This window comes from Saimiri boliviensis, chromosome 11, assembly GCF_048565385.1.
Source record: "Saimiri boliviensis isolate mSaiBol1 chromosome 11, mSaiBol1.pri, whole genome shotgun sequence".
NCBI classification, from domain to species: Eukaryota; Metazoa; Chordata; class Mammalia; order Primates; family Cebidae; genus Saimiri; species Saimiri boliviensis.
In genome coordinates this window covers 49,706,776-49,725,642 of record NC_133459.1, presented here as the reverse complement: position 1 = coordinate 49,725,642, position 18,867 = coordinate 49,706,776, and the positions used below count along the sequence as shown (strand labels likewise).

The window sequence follows — 18,867 nt, the reverse complement described above, 5'->3', positions numbered from 1 at the left end:
TTAAAAGTCCTTTTCCCATAAAGTGTAAAGTCTTCCTTAAATCCTTTAATATGAGAATATATGGCCTTTTTAGTATCCAGAATTCAGCAGTATAGTGATTTAAAACAAAATACTGGTTTTGTTCAAGGAAAATGGTATTTTAGCTAACTTAAAAGACTCATTTTTTGTGTTTGTTTGAGACAAAGTCTTGCTCTGTTGCCCATGCTGGAGTGCAGTGGCACAGTCTCGGCTCACTGCAACCTCCGCCTTCCGGGTTCAAGCAATTCACCTGCCTCAGCCTCCCAAGTGGCTGGGATTACAAGCATGAGCCACCATACCCAGCTAATTTTTGTATTTTTAGTAGAGATGGGGTTTCACCATGTTGGCCAAGCTGGTCTCGAACTCCTAACCTCAAGTGATCTGCCCACCTTGGCCTCCCAAGGTGCTAGGATTACAGGTGTGACCCACCACTCCTGGCCAAGACTCTTATAATAGCAATTTTTTTCTCTTATTTTTGTTTGTTTGTATGTATATTTAGTATGTGTGTGTATGTATATGTTTAGCATTATACAAAAGAAAGTTTGTTTTGTTTTTAGGTCATAATAAGTAGCTAAAAGGATAATTCCTTAAGTAGTTGTAGTGCTGTTGGGCTATTATGTGCGAAGACACATTTTAGTACCTTTTTAAAAAAATCATACCTCATTCCTTGGGAAATTTTCAGTCTCAGTAGTTATAGATTAGTACTCCCTTTTCATCATAACCTTTCCATGGTCTTACAGATAATATTTTTCTTTGGCTGAAACAATTTGATGTACAATTGTAAATACCCGATAATCTGTTGGAAAATCAGGTAAATGAGTTAAGTGATTCTAAGAAAAAGTATCTTATATCATATATTTCTGGAAGTGAGGTTGTCAGAATGTATTTAAAAATAAGTAACGGTTAATTTGCACATTTAAGTTTTTACACCTGTATGATGCCAATAGTGAGGTTGTTTTTTTTGAATCTCAAGTAAAATAATGTACTAGTGCATTTATTAAATCTAAGAATCTTCAGCAAAGTGCTTGTATATCATTATAAGAAGATTAAGAAAGAGTGGTTTGTTGGAAAGAGCGCTGGACTGGGAGTCTAAAAATCTAGGTTCTGTTTCTGGATGTTCCCTAACTGTGATCTTAAGTGTATAATTTCATTTATCTGAGCCCTGGCTGTTAAATGGTGGCAGTAATTCTAATTTTGTCTACTTTCACAGGATTATTGGAAGGATCCATTGAGATATGAGCATCTTTTCTAAGCAGTTACATTGATGGAATCTGTTGTTACGATTGCTATTACCAGCTAAATGCATTTTAGGAAAAGAATATATTTGAAGATATTTTGACCCCTATTTTTATTATTTTTTCTTCAAGAAGTACTAAGTTTAAGTAAGACTTAAAGTTAGAGAACTTGTTTGAAAATAGTAATGAATTAATGAGTGACTAACAGGACAGGATACTGTTGTAGGGTCAGAGATTAGTTGATCAACAACCACACAGATTTAGGTCCTGGGCTTCAAAACATTTTTTTCTTCATTTTGAAATACAGTATATGACAAAAAGTTGGCAGGGTTTTACTAAGGTAATTTAAAATTTTATGCTCCCAGGTATTGTATGTAGAACCAGAGAAAAATTAGAAGAATTTTGTCATTTTTCAGAGGTCATTTGCTCTTATTACCACTAGTGGATAACTGTTATCAGGCTGAGGGTTGTAACAGAGACAGGCCACTTCTGTCTTTATTCTTTATTATTTTCCTTCTGTTTAATCCATTTCTCTCTCACTCTACTTGGAAACGTCCTACTGGGTGTGGCCAGGAAAGGGTAGGATTCAATCTCTGGACAAAAATACTATTCCTGGCCCATCCTTGCTTTGCTATTTTTTTAATTAGCTGCGCATAGCTGAAATGTATTTGAGAGATTGTGTGTGAAGAATTTGAGGACAGATCATTGGTATAGCCATTTAAGACAATATTAAGGATGTGTTTTGGGTACTCAATTATCCTCCACCCACAGTACTTTAATGCTATCTGTGTATATGTTCTTGTGTGCTTGTATTTGCTGTATTTACTGGTTGAGTTAATTGTAATGATTTTGATCCAGGGAAAAGATCCATCAACAAATTGGATTCTTCTGATCCCTTTAAACTGAATGATCCATTTCAGCCTTTCCCAGGCAACGATAGCCCCAAAGAAAAAGATCCTGAAATGTTTTCTGATCAGTTCACTACTTCTGCTACTACCACTACCAATAAAGAGGCTGATCCAAGCAATTTTGCCAATTTCACTGCTGTAAGTACTGTGAAAGAGCTGTTTGGGGGAAAAATTGTTCCATTTACACTTTAAAGAGTTTTCAAATATTATTTTGGAGTCTACCAAGTTTGCATCACTTCGACTAAATTTGCAAAGATAGTAAAAATGATCTTTCATTCTTCCCCCAAGTAAAACCTCTGTTTGATCCTGCTTTGATGGTTCTATGGTTGTTTTGTTGCACAATTGATTTTAGTAGTCCTAGTTCTTGTCATATATACAAATTTTTTGTAAATCTTTCTCTTAGTCCTGGTAATGTAAGTAAAATCCTAACAGTTATTATTTTGTGGATGATTATGGATGATAGTGACTTAATAAACAATTAGTCATTGCTGTCTGCCCATTAGATGAATAATGCCAGTAATAAGTTTGTGTATTTGCAGCTATGTATGTGTGTTTGTGTATAAAGTTTTAATGATTTCTGGAGAGGATAGGGCCAGGGATTCTTTGAATAGAAAGTAAAACTATTATATAGCGGCTTTTTAAAAATGTAAATGCCAGTTTTATGAAATAAATAAATAAATGATTGTCAGGATCTAAATAATCTTTCGTTTTTTGGAGGACTCTAATTCACTAACTTTTCATGTGTTTACTCTGCTCTCAGAGACGTCTAAAATAGGAAGATCATTAGAAACAATGGAAGGGTGCCATGATAACAACTTAAACAGGGCCTGTAAAATCATGGAAATGGGGCAACCAACCATGGAGGTATCAGTCTAGAGGGACATAAAGCACTGTCATATATTTCATCATTAGTCAGTAAAAGCAAATTATCTTTTAATAAAATACTTAGACTGGGTAACAGAGTTTCAGTTTCCCTGTTTTTTCAGGCAAAATGATCTTCATTATCACTGCCTGGTCTATAAAACAGGAATTTTCTTCTATTTATCACCTTACATCCTTGAGATGATTTTTGAAATAGGAGATCTAGTGGCCAGGTAACACTGCCTGATAGTTACCTCCTCAATATAGCATTTGGTTATTCAACCAGTTGCTTTAATCCTGCAGGTGTTTCTAGTTAGGAGGTTGTCAAGAATCTGCATGCAGGCTGGGTATCGTGGCTCACACCTGTAATCCCAGTATTTTAAGAGGCCAAAGTGGGTGGACTGCTTGAGCTCAGGAGTTCAAGACCAGCCTGGGCAACATGGTGAAACCCCATCTCTACAAAATATACACAAATTAGCTGGGTGTGGTGGCATGCACCTGTAGTTCCAGCTACTTGGGGGACTGAGGTGGTGGAGGTTGCAGTGAGCTGTGATCATGCCACTGCACTCCAGCCTGGGTGACAGAGCCAGACCCTGTCTCAAAAAACAAACAAACAAACAAAAAATCTGCATGCAAGTAAGACAGCTGAGCTCCCTAGCTTTTGAATCTGTACTCTAAGTTCCGGTGGCTCCTCTTGAATATGAAGGAGCAAAATAGGAATCAATATTTTGAATATTGTAAAAATGGAGTGTCAGAATTATATTGACTTAACTTTCATTAGATGGAATTTGATTTGTTTAAAGTAGAGAATCAAAAATTCGCCTTTTTAGGTTATAATTATCTTAGTATAAAATAACCCTCTGGTAGTTTGTGTCATCTAATATCTTAAACATAGCTTTAGCAAGTCAAAATCTGGTTGGGGCCAGACATGGTGGGGCACACCTGTAATCTCAGCAGTTTGGGAGGCCAAGGTGGGCAGATCACTTGAGGTCAGGAGTTTGAGACCAGCCTGGCCAACATGGTGAAACCCCAGCTCTACTAAAAATATAAAATTAGCCAGGCTTGGTGGCACATGCTTGTAATCCCACCTACAGAGGCTGAGGTGGGCAGATCACTTAAGCCCCAGAGGCAGAGGTTGCAGTGAGCTTAGATAGTGCCACTGCCCTCAAGGCTGGGTGACAGAACGAGACAGCATCTAAAAAAAAAAAAAAAAAAAAAAAATCTGGTTGGAAGGAGTCTTGAACAACAGCCGAGGCATTTTGCTCCAAAAATCTCAATATGGTATAATAAACAGCAGCTTATAATAAAAGCATCTTCTTTTTTCATTGTGAAAGATGTGTTGATTGTTACATGTTTCAAAGTTTTGCTTAATTCCCTAGGGAAAAAACTACCATTTTCAAAAGCCTAACAGTTTATTTTATTTCATCCTTTTATGAAAGATTTCCCTACGTGACAACTTGAAACGAATTAGAATTTTTAATTTCGTATTTGCCAAGGTTGCTGTTTAGGATAGATAGAATATTTCCCCAACATAGTAAGTATGGGTGTTAAGATTTTATTTAGACTGGTCTAAAAGTTCTGAAAGCCTGGAGAAATCTTCAAAAAAAAATTTTTTTTTTTTTTCGCTCCGTTGCTCTGGCTGGAGAGCAGTGGCATGATCACAGATCACTGCAGCCTCAACTTCTCAGGCTCAGGTGATCCTCCCAAGTAGCTGGGACTACAGACATGCATCACCACACCTGGCTAATTTTTTTTTTGTAAAGACAGCGTTTTGCCATGTTGCCAAGATGAACTTCTTGAACTTCTGAGCTCAAGCAATTGGCCTGCTTTGGCCTCCCAGAGTACTGGGATTACAGATGTCAGCTACCATGCCTGGCTCAAAATGCTCTTTATAAAATATGATTAAGTTCTTAGGAGGCTGAGGTGGGTGGATCACCTCAGGTCAGGAGTTCAAGACCAGTCTGACCAACATGGAGAAACCTCGTCTCTACTAAAAATACAAATTTAGCCAAGCATGGTGGTACATGCCTGTAATTCCAGCTACTCAGGAGGCTGAGGCAGGAGAATCACTTGAATCCAGGAGGTGGAGGTTGCAGTGAACCAAGATTGCCACATTGAACTCCAGTCTGAGCAACAGGAGGGAAGCTCCATCTCCAAAGGAAAAAAATATATATATATATTAGGTTCACATTACGTCTTGCTTAGTATACCCAATACTTTGATATGATGTATAGCAAAATCAGCGTGCTTGCTTGCTTGCTTGCTTGCTTTTCTTCTTCTTAGCTTTTATACACATTAAGGGCTAAGAAACTACCAGTGTGATTAGGTTAAAAATGATTTATTGTGTGAGGGTCTCAGCAAAGTTGAAGTGGTAAATGTTTTACATTACATTAGATCAAAAAGCCTAGCCCTTTCCTGTTTTTAAATCTTCTAATCTATTATAAGCATTTCTACTTTTTTTAGTGATATATATATCTATAATAGATATATAGATATGTATAGTTGCTGTTGTTGAGATGGAATTTCACTCTCATCCAGGCTGGAGTGCAGTGGTGCGATCTTGGCTCACTGCAACCTCCACCTCCTGGCTTCAAGTGATTCTTGTGTATCAGCCTCCTAAGTAGCTGGAATTACAGGCACTGCCACCATGCCTGGATAATTTAGTTGAAACGGGGTTTTGTCGTGTTGGCCAGGCTGGTCTCGAACTCCTGACCTCAGGTGATCGATCCACCTGCCTCAACCTCCCAAGTGTTGGGATTACAGGCATGAGCCACCACGTTCAACCTACTGATATTTTAACATTTACTTTTGTAGACTTTCTATCTGTAGACTGAATTAATTTTTTAAATTAAACTACAGTTTTATAAATTTTTTACATTAATTTTTAAATTAAACTTCAGTTTTTAAATTAAACTACAGTTTAATAACTGGTTAATATTAAACATGTTTTCAGGAAAAAAAAAGAATTAACAAGTAACCAGACTATTTCCAGAGCCCTTCAGGTGAAACAAGTTAATGTCCTTTTGTAAAAACAATTTTTCCTTCTTTTTATTTGATTTACTCATTTATTTATTCATTTGTTCATCAGTCTTTTAAATGGCAGTATACCTCTGAAGAAGATATGATCGAATGGGCCAAGAGGGAAAGTGAGAAAGAGGAAGAGCAGAGGCTTGCCCGACTGAATCAGCAAGAACAAGAAGACTTAGAACTGGCTATTGCACTCAGTAAATCTGAAATATCAGAAGCATGAAGAATTCTCTTGTTCTTTGTCAACAATGTAGTACTCTTCTTCCTGAATACTGAAACTATTTACAATGTGTATCAAAACTACCTGTGAGCATGGGAATACAAAAGGTTTGATATTCCTGTAAATGTGACAAAATTTTAGGATTTTTTTTCTTTATTATGGATTCATCTTTTTTTTTTTTTTTTTCTTATAAAAGCCATAACCCAATCTAATTCACCTTCACTTAGGCCCCTGTTCTGGCATACATTTACTGTGAGCTTTTGCTGCCTGTGCTATTTTACTTGTAAAGCTAAAGCACCCAAGCCTCTGCCTTCTGGAATATAGAGAAATAGTTACCCTGCACAACCCTTGTTCTGTAGTTATTCTGATGATAGCTAGGGGGGTTCTAAAAGCTTGCAGTATTCTCCCTTGATTTGAATGATTGAGTGAGGTTAAGGGCAATAATATCCTATTTATTTTATGATTGGTGCAAATTGGCTAAAGTGCATTTTAAAATTTCCTTATAGTAAAAATATTACTTAATTTGTTTTTTTAGAGACAAAGAAAAATATTTTGCACAGATTGACTCCACTATGGAAAAGGGACACTTTCAATTGAACCATTATAGCCTCAGATTCTATCTTTTTCTAACTAAAAACATTAAAGTCTTATGTGTGAAATAAATTTTAAAAAACATTTATCTGGATTTAAAGAATTTTAGATCAACAGATACTTCTTGGTGTGTTTGCTAATTAATAAAAATCAGTTTCTTACAAATAAAGTTTGTAAGAAAATGTTCATTTTAAGTGTTATATAGTGGAGAAAATGTATCACCTAAAATATACCTATCAACATAAAGCAAGTAAAAATCTTACCGTGGCGGCCATTCCGCCTCTGCCGTGGCCCTGTCCTGTTCAGTTCTTAATGGGTTTATTTTTGTACTTTTGCAAAAGAAACTTCAACAGGCTAGAACTGGAAGGTACTTTAAGTTTTCACACATACTTGTTTTTCTTTAATGAAGGCTCATTTACTTGAAATGTAGAAACTTTCACTGAATACAAATAGAAAAAATGATGTGTATCATATCATATTGCTTTTTGTCCATCTTTGTGGTTTAGTTTATTTACTTCATGTTTTTCACCTATACAATTGTCAAGCTAGCAAAAAAAAATCTTGTTTCTTTAATTGGGAGAGAAGGTACCTGCTAGATTATCAAAACTCTTCACATGTTAAAAGACCATCTCCTGTAAAACTGACCTAGTGGATAAGCTGATTTGAAATAGACTGTGAAGTAAGCGGTAATTTGTCATTTTAATTTTGTTTAACATGGTTACTGACCTAGATGATGTATTGAATACCAAGATAAAGAAAAATGCACCTAAAAACTAATTAGAATTCTCTGGGTCGCCAAGTCAAGGTGATATTGATCTGTATTAATCTGAGTAACTTATTGCCTAGCCTATAAATAAATTCCAAAATATCCAATTCATTCCTTGTTGAAATGGTGCTTGTTTTCTTTTCTTTCCGTTACACAATTGGACTCCTACAGTTTAAAACAAACTTTAAACCACTATCTTGCACTGTTAACTTTTTTCCACCTTTGTAAATAGAAACATACCTGCATAAGAGTCATACATATGAAGCAAGGGCTGAATCTTAATTACAGGGCTTTAATTTTGATGAACGAATCCAGTGACCTAAGGATTTTCTGCAAAAATTGACTGGGAAGTGTTGGGAGTTGTGATAAGTGGCATTTTTGTTTGTTTTCTTCCTCTTACTCCTTAGGATAAAGGTAAGTTGACTTGAACAACCTTCTTTTACACTGGGAAAATAAGCAAATGTTTGAAATGCTTTAAAAAAATATTTTTTAATTAAAACACTCGAAAATATTAACTATAACTTATAAACACCAACTTTCAATGTAATACATGTATTCTAATCTTATGTATGTTTAACTGGATTACATAGATTTTTATCTTTTGTTAAAATATATATGCTCAGTGGACCAATATAATATTAAAGTACGTATATATTATATAAATATATATCTATATCTATGTGCTCGCTTGTGTAGGATGAATGTCTTAGAGTCATTTGTGATATTTTATGTTGTTGACTCTGGCTCCAGGGCCTGTGTTTAAAAAGGACAGATAAGTATTGCCAAGAGCTGAGTGGCCCTACTTACAAAGTTTTAAACATCTTCTACATGCTGATTCATGTTTATTTGGGCTCTCTTTATAGAATTTTCTCTTAAAGTTTCAAACTTCTAAGTTATAGCCTGTAATTATGAGAACAATAAACTTTAATAACAATAAAGAATACTATCCATATATCCAATTTGCAGTGGAGTTTTGCATGGTTATCTGATTATGTCCATGCTGTGTCCAAGGAAGAGGAGGTATATACAGTCAGCACAGATGAATATGTGTCTCTACAAAAAAATACAAAAAATTGACCAGGTGTGGTGGTGTGTGCCTGTAGTCCCAGCTACTGAGGTAGGAGGATTTCTTGAGCCCAGGAGAATGACGCTGCAAAAAGCCAAGATTGCACTGCTGCACTCCAAACCTAGGCAATAGAGCAAGACTGTGTCTCAAAAAAAAAAAAAAAATTGTGACATGGACTTTTGGAAGGCACTATGTTCTAATAAATTCGTGCAGTACTCGGACTGAATCTCTTTCTGCCATTTGTGAGGATGTAATGTAAAGATGACTTTGAGAAAGTTATTTAGCCTCCCTGAATCTCATTTTCCTCATCTAATGTACATCATAGTACTTACAGGATTGTTCTAAAGGATTTAGCTCTGATGGCTTTTAAATATTATTTATTTTTAAGCAGATTCAATCACAATATTACTAATACAAAAATAGCTGTTGGTTGTTGAATGTACATTGTATGTGAAGCACTCTACTAGGCATTTTATGCATGTTTTCTTGTTTAATCTTCACAATACCCCTAAGTAGTAGATATTGTCCCCTGTTTTAGAAATGGAGAAACTGAGGCTTTAAAATGTTAAAATAATGTGCTTCAGATTATCCAGCTGATGAGAAGATGAGCCAGGAACTGAACCCTGGTCTGTCTCATACTCTTTACAATTTACCATGCTTTATTTTGTGTGAAAAAAATTTACTTATAAGCCATTGTAGGAACAGTACATGATAAATAATAATAATAAATAATATTAAGCTCCAGGCATGATCCTAAGTGCTTTACTTTTAGTTTATTTAATCTTCACAATAGTAACCATGAAAGGTATAGGTACTATTATCTTCTCAATTTTATAGAAGAGGAACACAAAGTAGGCCACAGTTATGCAGCTAATAAGCGGCAGAGCTGGAATTTGAACCTAGGGGATGGGCTCCAGAGTTTTAACTACTACTCTGTATTCCTGTTTTTTTGTTTTGTTTTGTTTTTTTGAGATGGAGTTTTGCTCTTGTTACCCAGGCTGGAGTGCAATGGCGCGATCTCGGCTCACCGCAACCTCTGCCTCCTGGGTTCAGGCAATTCTCCTGCCTCAGCCTCCTGAGTAGCTGGGATTACAGGCACGCGCCACCATGCCCAGTTCATTCTTTGTATTTTTAGTAGAGACGGGGTTTCACCATGTTGACCAGGATGGTCTCGATCTCTTGACCTCGTGATCCACCCGCCTTGGCCTCCCAAAGTGCTGGGATTACAGGCTTGAGCCACCGCACCCGGCTTGTATTCCTGTTAATGATGAGTAGTCGGAGCAAGGTCACAAATGAAATAATCCATGCAATCTCTGTTCTCGATGATTAATGGAATAAACCTGTATTATACATGGCATAAAACATTTTCCAATTCATTCTTGTATTTAACTCTTATGATGGTTTAGAACAGTTTCTGACACATGAAAGCATTTATGATTATTAGTGTTATCATAAGTGATAAGTATATGGGGGGAGTAGCCAGCCTTGCTTTCAGTTTTTCTTTTTTCTTTTTTTTGAGACAGAGTTTTTGCTCTTGTTACCCAGACTGGAATGCAATGGCGCGATCTCGGCTCACCGCAACCTCCGCCTCCTGGGTTCAAGCAATTCTCCTGCCTCAGACTCCTGAGTAGCTGGGATTACAGGCACGTGCCACCATGCCCAGCTGATTTTTTGTATTTTTAGTAGAGACGGGGTTTCCCCATGTTGACCAGGATGGTCTCAATCTGTTGACCTCGTGATCCACCCGCCTCGGCCTCCCAAAGTGCTGGGATTACAGGCTTGAGCCACCGCGCCCGGCCTCTCAGTTTTTCTTTATTTGTAGAGACAGAGTCTCACTCTGTTGGCCCAGGCTAGAATGCAGTGGCACAGTCATAGCTCACTGTAAGTGTGAACTCCTGGGCTCAAGGGATCCTCCCACCTCAGCCTTCAAAGTAGCTAGGGCTATAAGTGCATGCAACTGTACCTAGTTATTTTTTTATTTTTATTTTTGGTAGAGCTAGAGGTCTCACTCTGTTGCCCAGGCTGGCTTGAACTCATGATTCTACCTCCTCAGCCACTCAAAGTGCTGGGATTATAGGCTTAGCCCAACCTTGTTTTAAATAGCATGGGGAGAAATGCCAGATATAGGTGAAGGGGAGGAAGGCAGCAAATCACACTGCCATGTGTGTACCTATGCAACAGTCTTGCCTGTTCTCATGTACCCCAAAACCTAAAATGCAATAAAAAATAAAAAATAAATGTAAAACCAAAAGCCTAGGAAAAAAAATGAAAAGTAATTTATCAGTACTGATAAGGCTCTGAAAAGAGTACATTAAAAGGGAGGCAGAAAGTAAGTTTTGAAGAGTTTGAAGTAGCTCGGTGTGACCAGAGTGTAGGTTTGGGAGCAAAAGACTGAGGTGTTTGTAAGAAAGATTTCATTGGTAGTGATTTGGGGAATTGGTAGAAGAAAATCAGTTAAGGCAGGGAGAGCAGGTAGGTTGTTGCAGTCATGCAGGTGAGATGGTTAAGAACTTAAAATGTGGTTGTGGCTGGGGCCTAAAAGAAGGGTGCCAAATCGAAAAAAATTTAGGAGAATTAACGAGCCTTGAGGTCTGATTAGATGTAGGTGGTAAGGGAAAAGGAGTACTCAAAATTTAGCAAGCAATAGGATCACCTGGAGGGTGTGTCAAACTACAGATTGCTGGACTCTAGCCCCAGGGTTTCTGATTCAGTAGGTACAGAGTTGGACCCCAGAATTTACATTTCTAACAGATGATGGTGATGTTTCCAGATGATGGTGATGTTGGCTCCAGGATCTCACTTTGAGAACCACTAGAGTAGGTGATAATTTCTAAGTCTCTTTTGTTTGCAAGTTTTATTAAATCCATTCATTTATTCTGCAGTGCTGTTCTACTTTGTCATGCTATACTTGACCTGTGGATTCTGCTTGGTAACCTCTAATCTTTCTTATGGATACACAGTTTTTAAAAGTAACAATTGTAGGCTGGGTATGGTGGCTCAATCCTGTAATCTCAGCACTTCGGGAGGCCGAAGTAGGCAGATCACTTGAGGTCAGGAGTCTTGAGACCAGCCTGGCCAACATGGTGAAACCCCGTCTCTACTAAAAATACAAAAATTAGCTGGGCATGGTGGTGCATGCCTGTAGTCTCAGCTACACTCAGGAGGCTGAGGCAGGAGAATCACTTGTACCTTGAAGGTGGAGGCTGCAGTGAGCCAATACCACACCACTGCACTCCAGCCTGGATGACAGAGTGAGACTCTGTCTCCCCCCCAAAAATAAATAAAAATAATAATTGCAAACTAACACTTACATAGCACTTACTTTGTGCTCAGTACTATTTAAAGTACTGTATATATACTGATTAACCTCCATAACATGCTTTTAAGTTAGGTACTGTTATTCCCAGTTTACAGATGAGAAGGCTGAGAAGTACAAAGAGGTTACATAATTTGTCCAAGGTCACAGAGCTAAAAAGTGCCAGAGCTAGAATTCCAACTCAGGCAGTTGGCCAGGAGTGGTGGCTCACACCTATAATCCTAGCACTTTGGAAGGCCATGGCGGGTGAATCTCCTGTGGTCAGGAGTTCCAGATCAGCCTGGCCAACATGTCCAAACTCCGTCTCTACTAAAAATACAAAATAATAATAATTAGCTGGGCATGCTGGCGGGCAGCTATAATCCCAGCTTCTTGGGAGGCTGAGGCAGGAGAATCGCTTGAACCAGGGGTGGGGGGGTGGGGGGGGGCAGAGGTCGCAGTGAGCCGAGATAGTGCCACTTCACTCCAGCCTAGGTGAAAAAGCGAAACTCCATCTCATAAAACAAACCCAGGCAGTCTGACTCAAAAATTCATGTTTAATCACTGTTCTGCTGGAAAACAAAAAATAAGGTACTTTTTTCCTTTGATGCATGGATCTACAATGTACCTTTCACTTCCAGAAAGCTATTGTCTTAGTTTTGAAAATGCACAGTGAGAAAGTCATTATTCCATTGACCTTTGCTAAGACCTGCTGTGTGCTGCACCAGGGACAGAGAAGACTCATATGAGGGCCTTGCCATTAGTGGTATAGTAGGGAAGATAGGTATCTACTTACATAATTTCACTGCATTGCATACTGAAGATTACCTTAGGAGTGCTGGGATGCCCATAGTTCTAGCTGAGAGGATTGGGAAAGTCTTCCCAGAGGAGGTGTCCCCAGAACATCATATTGTTACTAGCATTACTAAAAACATACATGGTGACTGTTGGAATTTTTGTTGTTGTTGTTCTTAAAGCACAGCTCTCACAAGGCCACATCATTTGATGTTAGGGCTCTGTTGACTAGAAAAGGCTTAGCAGTCTCCTAGGAGGCATCATTTAAATAGCATTCATTACTTTAGTGAATTCAGCCTGATCCAAGATCTGACCTTCAAGTTTAGAAACCTGATTTTCATCAGTAAAACAGATCTCTCATTAAGCAGTTTCACAGGGACTGATACAAATACCAGAATGTCACTTTCCAGTAAAAATAAAGTTGCGAAGGGGCTTGGAGTGACCAGTTTGTTGAACATGACTCCTCCCTTGCTGGTGCTTGGATACCTCCTCCCTCTGAGGTGCCTCTTGATCTCTGCAGCCAGGAATGCCTGGGCCCCTCTCATGGACACATTTTTCAGATTAATATGTTTAATCAGGTTATAGTCTGGTTTGGCCGGTTGGGTAACTCTATAATGCCTCTTTGGAGTGACTTTGCATATCTTTGCTTTGATCCATTATATGTAAACTTTTCAGTATGTTAATGAGCATCATTTTTAAAATCATGAAATAGAATTCATTATTGAGTATGTACTGGGTCACAAGATAAAATGTTTGAAAGCCATTTATTTTTTTTAAATCTCTCCAAGTAAATGTAAGTCCTAATGTTACATATCCAGGTGAATGATATAAAGATTATCATATGGGGGGGTGGGGATCCACAGAAAGATTCCACCCATGTTTCCTTCCTCACTGCACTAAGTGTGTAGAATATGTGCAGCTTCTCCTTTCTGTTTCCTCTGGAATCGTCAGAACTTGTGGGAATAGAAATGGGGAAAAGCTGACACTTATTGGGGACCTTCTCTGAGCCTGGCACTAGGGTTCTTAATATATGTATAATTTATGACACTTCATGACACTTAAATAGAAAATATGATGTATAGAGAGATGGAAGCAATTTGGCCAAGAAACCTCAACCTAGTAAAGGTTCACAGCTGGACAATCCAGGTTCCAGCCCAGGTGCCTAGCTGTGAAACTTACTCTTCTGCCACATTGGACTGCCTTTTGATCTCTGCTACTACTTATGCTCAAAGGACTGCCCTTAAGAGCAGGTGTGCAAGACTCAGCAACCTAGGTCCTAAGCAAGAAGCCTCCATCGAGCACAGAGCAGATCCTGCATCCCTCCGAGGCTCTATATACGGGAGAAACTGAACAAAACTGCTTGCTCAGCCTGTGGGCCTTTTAATGATGGGTGGACTTGTCAGGACTGAGACAACCCTGATTTGTTCTCCAGATTTTGAGCCTCTACATGAGTTATAGATCCTTCTAAGCACTGTGACATGTAGAGACCTGGATGGGGTAGAGGCTAACTTAATTGAATCAAAACTCTGGTCCTAGAATGGGTAGAAGCAGGTTAGCAGCCCTTCACCCTTGCTCCCTTGTAGCACACTGCCTTAACCACATACAAACAAAAGAAAACTCTGATGTATCTCAGCTTCCTGAGCAGGTTCCTGGCCTTGTGGAAGGAATCCACACTTTGGACTTTTAACACATGGGTCTAAATTCTGGTCTTAAATTTCCTAACTGTGTTTTTGGGTAAATCTGTTAACCTCTGTGGTTCTCAGGGATAACAGTTCCCTTACAGGGTTGTTGCCAGGATTAAAGATGATAGACACAGGTTGGATGTGGTGGCTCATGCCTGTAATCCCAGAATTTTGGGAGGCCCAGGCAGGAGGATTGCCTGAGTCCAGGAGTTCCAGACCAGCATGGACAATATAGCAACAATCTGTCTCTACAAAAAATATTTTAAAAATTAGCCAGGCATAGCAGCATGCACCTGAAGTCATAGCTACTCAGGAGACTGATGTGGGAGGATCACTCGAAGCCAGGAGTTACAGGCTGCAGTGAGTTGTGATCATACCACTGCACTCCAGACTAGGCAACAGAGCAAGACATTGTCTCAAAAAAAAAAAAAAAAAAAAAAAAAAAAAAGATACAAAGTCATGGTTTCTGTTACATGGCAGATATTCACTAAGAGCTGCCATGTCCATGTTTAAAAAGACAGAAGAGGTAATAATAAAGGGGACAGATTTGAGTTATCTTGAAAGTTCATTTAAATAGAACACTTTGGAGAGAGATCCAAGATGGCTGATCGCTAGCAGCTCGGGATTGTAGCTCCCAGTGAAAACGCAAAGAACGAGAGGACACCACACCTTCACATGAATTCTTACTGCTCATGCACCAGGAGATTCCCTGGTGCTTCAGAACCTCGGTTCTTAGTGCAGAGTCAGAAAAGCACCATCAATCTTAACGCTGCTGATTCAGTTGGCGCAGTGGGTTGCTCAGATTTCGGCGCTGAGAATCAATAAGTTGGACGTCCACTCAAACCCAATTACAAAGACGGTAATTATAAAGACCACAGATGGATAAATCTACAACAAAGGGAAGAAAACAGCCAAAAAAGGCTGAGAATACCCAAGATCAGAATGCCTCTCCCTTAGCAGGGGATCCCAGTTCCTCATCAGCAACGAAACAAGGCTTGATGGAGAACGAGTGTGTTCCAATTACAGAAGCAGGCTTCAAAATGTGGATAATAAGAAACTTCGGTGAATTAAAAGAACTTGTTCTAACACAATCTAAAGAAACTAAGAACTTTGAAAAAAGGTTTGACGAAATGTCAACAAGAATACAAAATTTAGAGAGGAAAATAAGTGAATTGATGGAGCTGAAAAACACAATACGAGAACTACGTGAAGTATGCACAAGTTTTAACAGCCGAATTGATCAAGCAGAAGAAAGGATATCAGAGGTCGAAGACCAACTCAATGAAATAAAACACGACAAGATTAGAGAAAAAAGGATAAAAAGGAACGAGCAAAGTCTCCAAGAAATATGGGACTATGTGAAAAGACCTAATCTACGCTTGGTAGGTGTACCTGAATGTGATGAAGAGAATGAATCCAAGCTGGAAAATACGCTTCAGGATATTATTCAGGAACATTTTCCCAACTTAGTAAGGCAGGATAATATTCAACTCCAGGTAATACAGAGAACACCACAAAGATATTCCTCAAGAAGAGCAACTCCAAGGCACATAATCGTCAGATTCACCAGGGTTGAAATGAAGGAGAAAATACTAAGGGCAGCCAGAGAGAAAGGTCAGGTCACCCACAAAGGGAAGCCTATCAGACTCTCAGCAGAAACCCTACAAGCCAGAAGAAGAGTGGGGACCAATATTCAACATCCTTAAAGAAAAGAACTTTCAACCCAGAATTTCACATCCAGCCAAACTAAGCTTCATAAGTGAAGGAAAAATAAAGTTTTTTGTGAACAAGCAAGCACTCAGAGAATTCATTACCACCAGGCCTGCTTTACAAAAGCTTCTGAAAGAACCACTACACATAAAAAGGAAGAAACAGTATCAGCCTTTCTAAAAAATACCAAAAAGTAAAGAGCATCAATATAATGAAGAATTTACATCAACTAATGGGCAAAATAGCCAGCTAATATTAAATGGCAGTATTAAACTCACATATATCATTATTAATTCTAAATTTAAATTGACTAAATTCCCCAATTCAAAGACAGACAGGCAATTTGGACAAAAAACTAAAACCCATCGGTATGCTGCATCCAGACCCATCTCACATTCAAGGATACACAAAGACTCAAAACAAGGGATGGAGAAAGATTTACCAATCAGAGAGCAAAAATAAATAAATAAAAAGCAGAAGTTACAATTTTTGCCTCTGATAAAATAGTCTTTAAAGCAACAAAGATCAAAAGAAGCAAAGAAAGACATTATATAATGATAAAAGAATCAACGCAACAACAAGAAGAGTTAAAGATCCTAAATATATACGCACCCAATACAGGAATACCCAGACATACAAGACTTATAAAAGACTTAGACTCCCACACAATAATAGTGGGAGACTTCAACATTAACATTAGACAGATCAATGAGACAGAAAATTAACAACAATATCCAGGACTTGAACTCAGATCTGGAACAAGTAAACGTAATTAACATTTATAGAACTCTCCACTTTAAATACACAAAATATACACTCTTATCAGTACCACATCATATCAACTTAGAAGTTTAAACGAAATGTTGGTTGGCTCCTTGTTTGTTATTCTCTTCCCTCATTTTCTTTCATGTCTCCATTATTAAGGACAATTATAGGCATACCCATATTTAGACTGCATTCTAGCCTGGGCAATAAAGCAATACCCCCATTCTCTCTCCTTCTTCCTCTTTCTCTTTCTTCCTCTTCTTTATGCTTTTTCTTATTATTCTTTTTTTCTTTCTAAAATAAATAAATAAATAAATAAATAAGAACACTTCATTGCCCTCTGATAATGGATAAAACTATAGGACGTAGAGGTAACACACACTATGTGTCTAGCACCGTTCTGTTTTACTTGCATTAACTTATTTAATCCTTACAACAACCCTTGTAACAGGTACAGTTATCGTCATTTTACTGTTAAAAAACAGACACAAAGAGGTTGAATAACTTGCCTGGTTGTGCAGTTACCAAGTGGTGGGGCCAAGATCCTAACCTAAGCAGTGTGGCTCCAGTGGAAGAGAGGATGGGAAGAATAAAACCTATTCTACCTTGGGTTTGTTACATAATTCAAAATAAGCTTGAGAAAGTGGCTCATAAATGCCTTGCGCATCTAATAGCTTGTGTGGCAGGCACACTAGGGCTGGGGTTAAGATATAGACGAGTCCAGCTGCTTGTGTTGAGTCTTAGCTCTGCCACTTAACTAGTTTGTGTGATCTTGAGCAAATTAAAATTCCTCTCTGCCTCACTTTTTCAACTGTAAAATTGGGGTTGTAAAAGAACAGACATGTTAGGATTATTTTGAGGATTAAATGAGTTGGCACATGTGAAGAGTTTAAAATAGTGCCCAAGTAACATAATTCTACACAGATGAGGAAGAATAAGAAACGAGCCTTGAAGTTTAAGGACCCCAGGATTGAATCCCAGCTCCTGATTTGATCTTAAGAACATTTCGAAACTTCTGACCCAAATATTCTTAAAACAGTTGTCTAGACTAGAGGTAATATGTAAAGGCTCTCTGCATAGTGCCTACCACTGGGTAGAAGTTTTATAGATATTATTTCCTTCTCTATTTACTCACCATTGAGTACCTGCTATGTATAGCAATAGTGCTGGGCTCTGTGGAAAACAACATATGAGATATTGTCTGTAGCTTCAGATCGAAATCTGAAAAATGAGACAAATACCATTGTAAATAACTTAAACAAGGATTTAAAAATATATAATGCTAATTGCTGTGAGAGAGACAGATAAAAATGTAACTCTGAAAAGGGAGAGACTGCTCCAAATGGGGAGATCCTGGACAGCTTCCTGGAGGAAGTGGTGTTGGCTGTGGGCTCAGAGGCTTCCATGAGACTGGGCTCTGGACCCATAGGAAGCCAGGCTTCTGAGGTCCTGTGGCTCTTCTTGCCTGTGAACCCAGGAGAAAGTTGACTGTCTGAAGTGCCCAGTGCTGCCGAGCTGGAAGAGGCTCTGTGAATTAAGGGGTTTGGGTCCCTGAGCAAACTGTAACTGGAATTTCCAGATCTAGAAGCTCTAGCTTTGTGATCAGATAAGCAGTATTCTCGGGTCCTTGTTGATCTGCAAAGACCATGATATGAGTGCCCAGAGAAAGAGGAAAAGGTCATATGTTCTCTGCTGCCTACCAGGGAAGAGTGAGAGAAATAGCCCAGATGGTCCTTGGAGCCTCTGCCCTCTGGGCAGCTTTGCACAGGACCTCCCACGCCATGCTGAGCCCACCCATGATCCATAGGCAGGGTGAGAGGAAAGCACCAGATTGGGCAGAGAAGCCTGGGTGTAAGACCTGGTCCACAACTTGATTTCAGGAAAGGTCATTCACCCCTCTGAACCTGTTTCATCAACTGTAAAGTTGG

At 38.6% G+C, this 18,867-nt stretch overlaps 1 protein-coding gene across 4 annotated transcripts in view; it reads left to right on the top strand.

The window, feature by feature from the left end:
• Nucleotides 1-8,585, top strand: part of EPS15 (epidermal growth factor receptor pathway substrate 15) — a 176,437-nt gene extending 167,852 nt beyond the window's left edge. For all 4 annotated transcript variants that reach the window (XM_074380807.1, XM_010349192.3, XM_074380806.1 and 1 more), the window contains 2 exons: nt 2,112-2,299; nt 6,126-8,585. In XM_074380807.1, the coding sequence (XP_074236908.1) occupies nt 2,112-2,299; nt 6,126-6,272 (335 nt within the window). In that variant the 3' untranslated portion in view covers nt 6,273-8,585. The remainder of the gene's footprint in view (nt 1-2,111; nt 2,300-6,125) is intronic.
• Nucleotides 8,586-18,867: the final 10,282 nt, after the last annotated feature.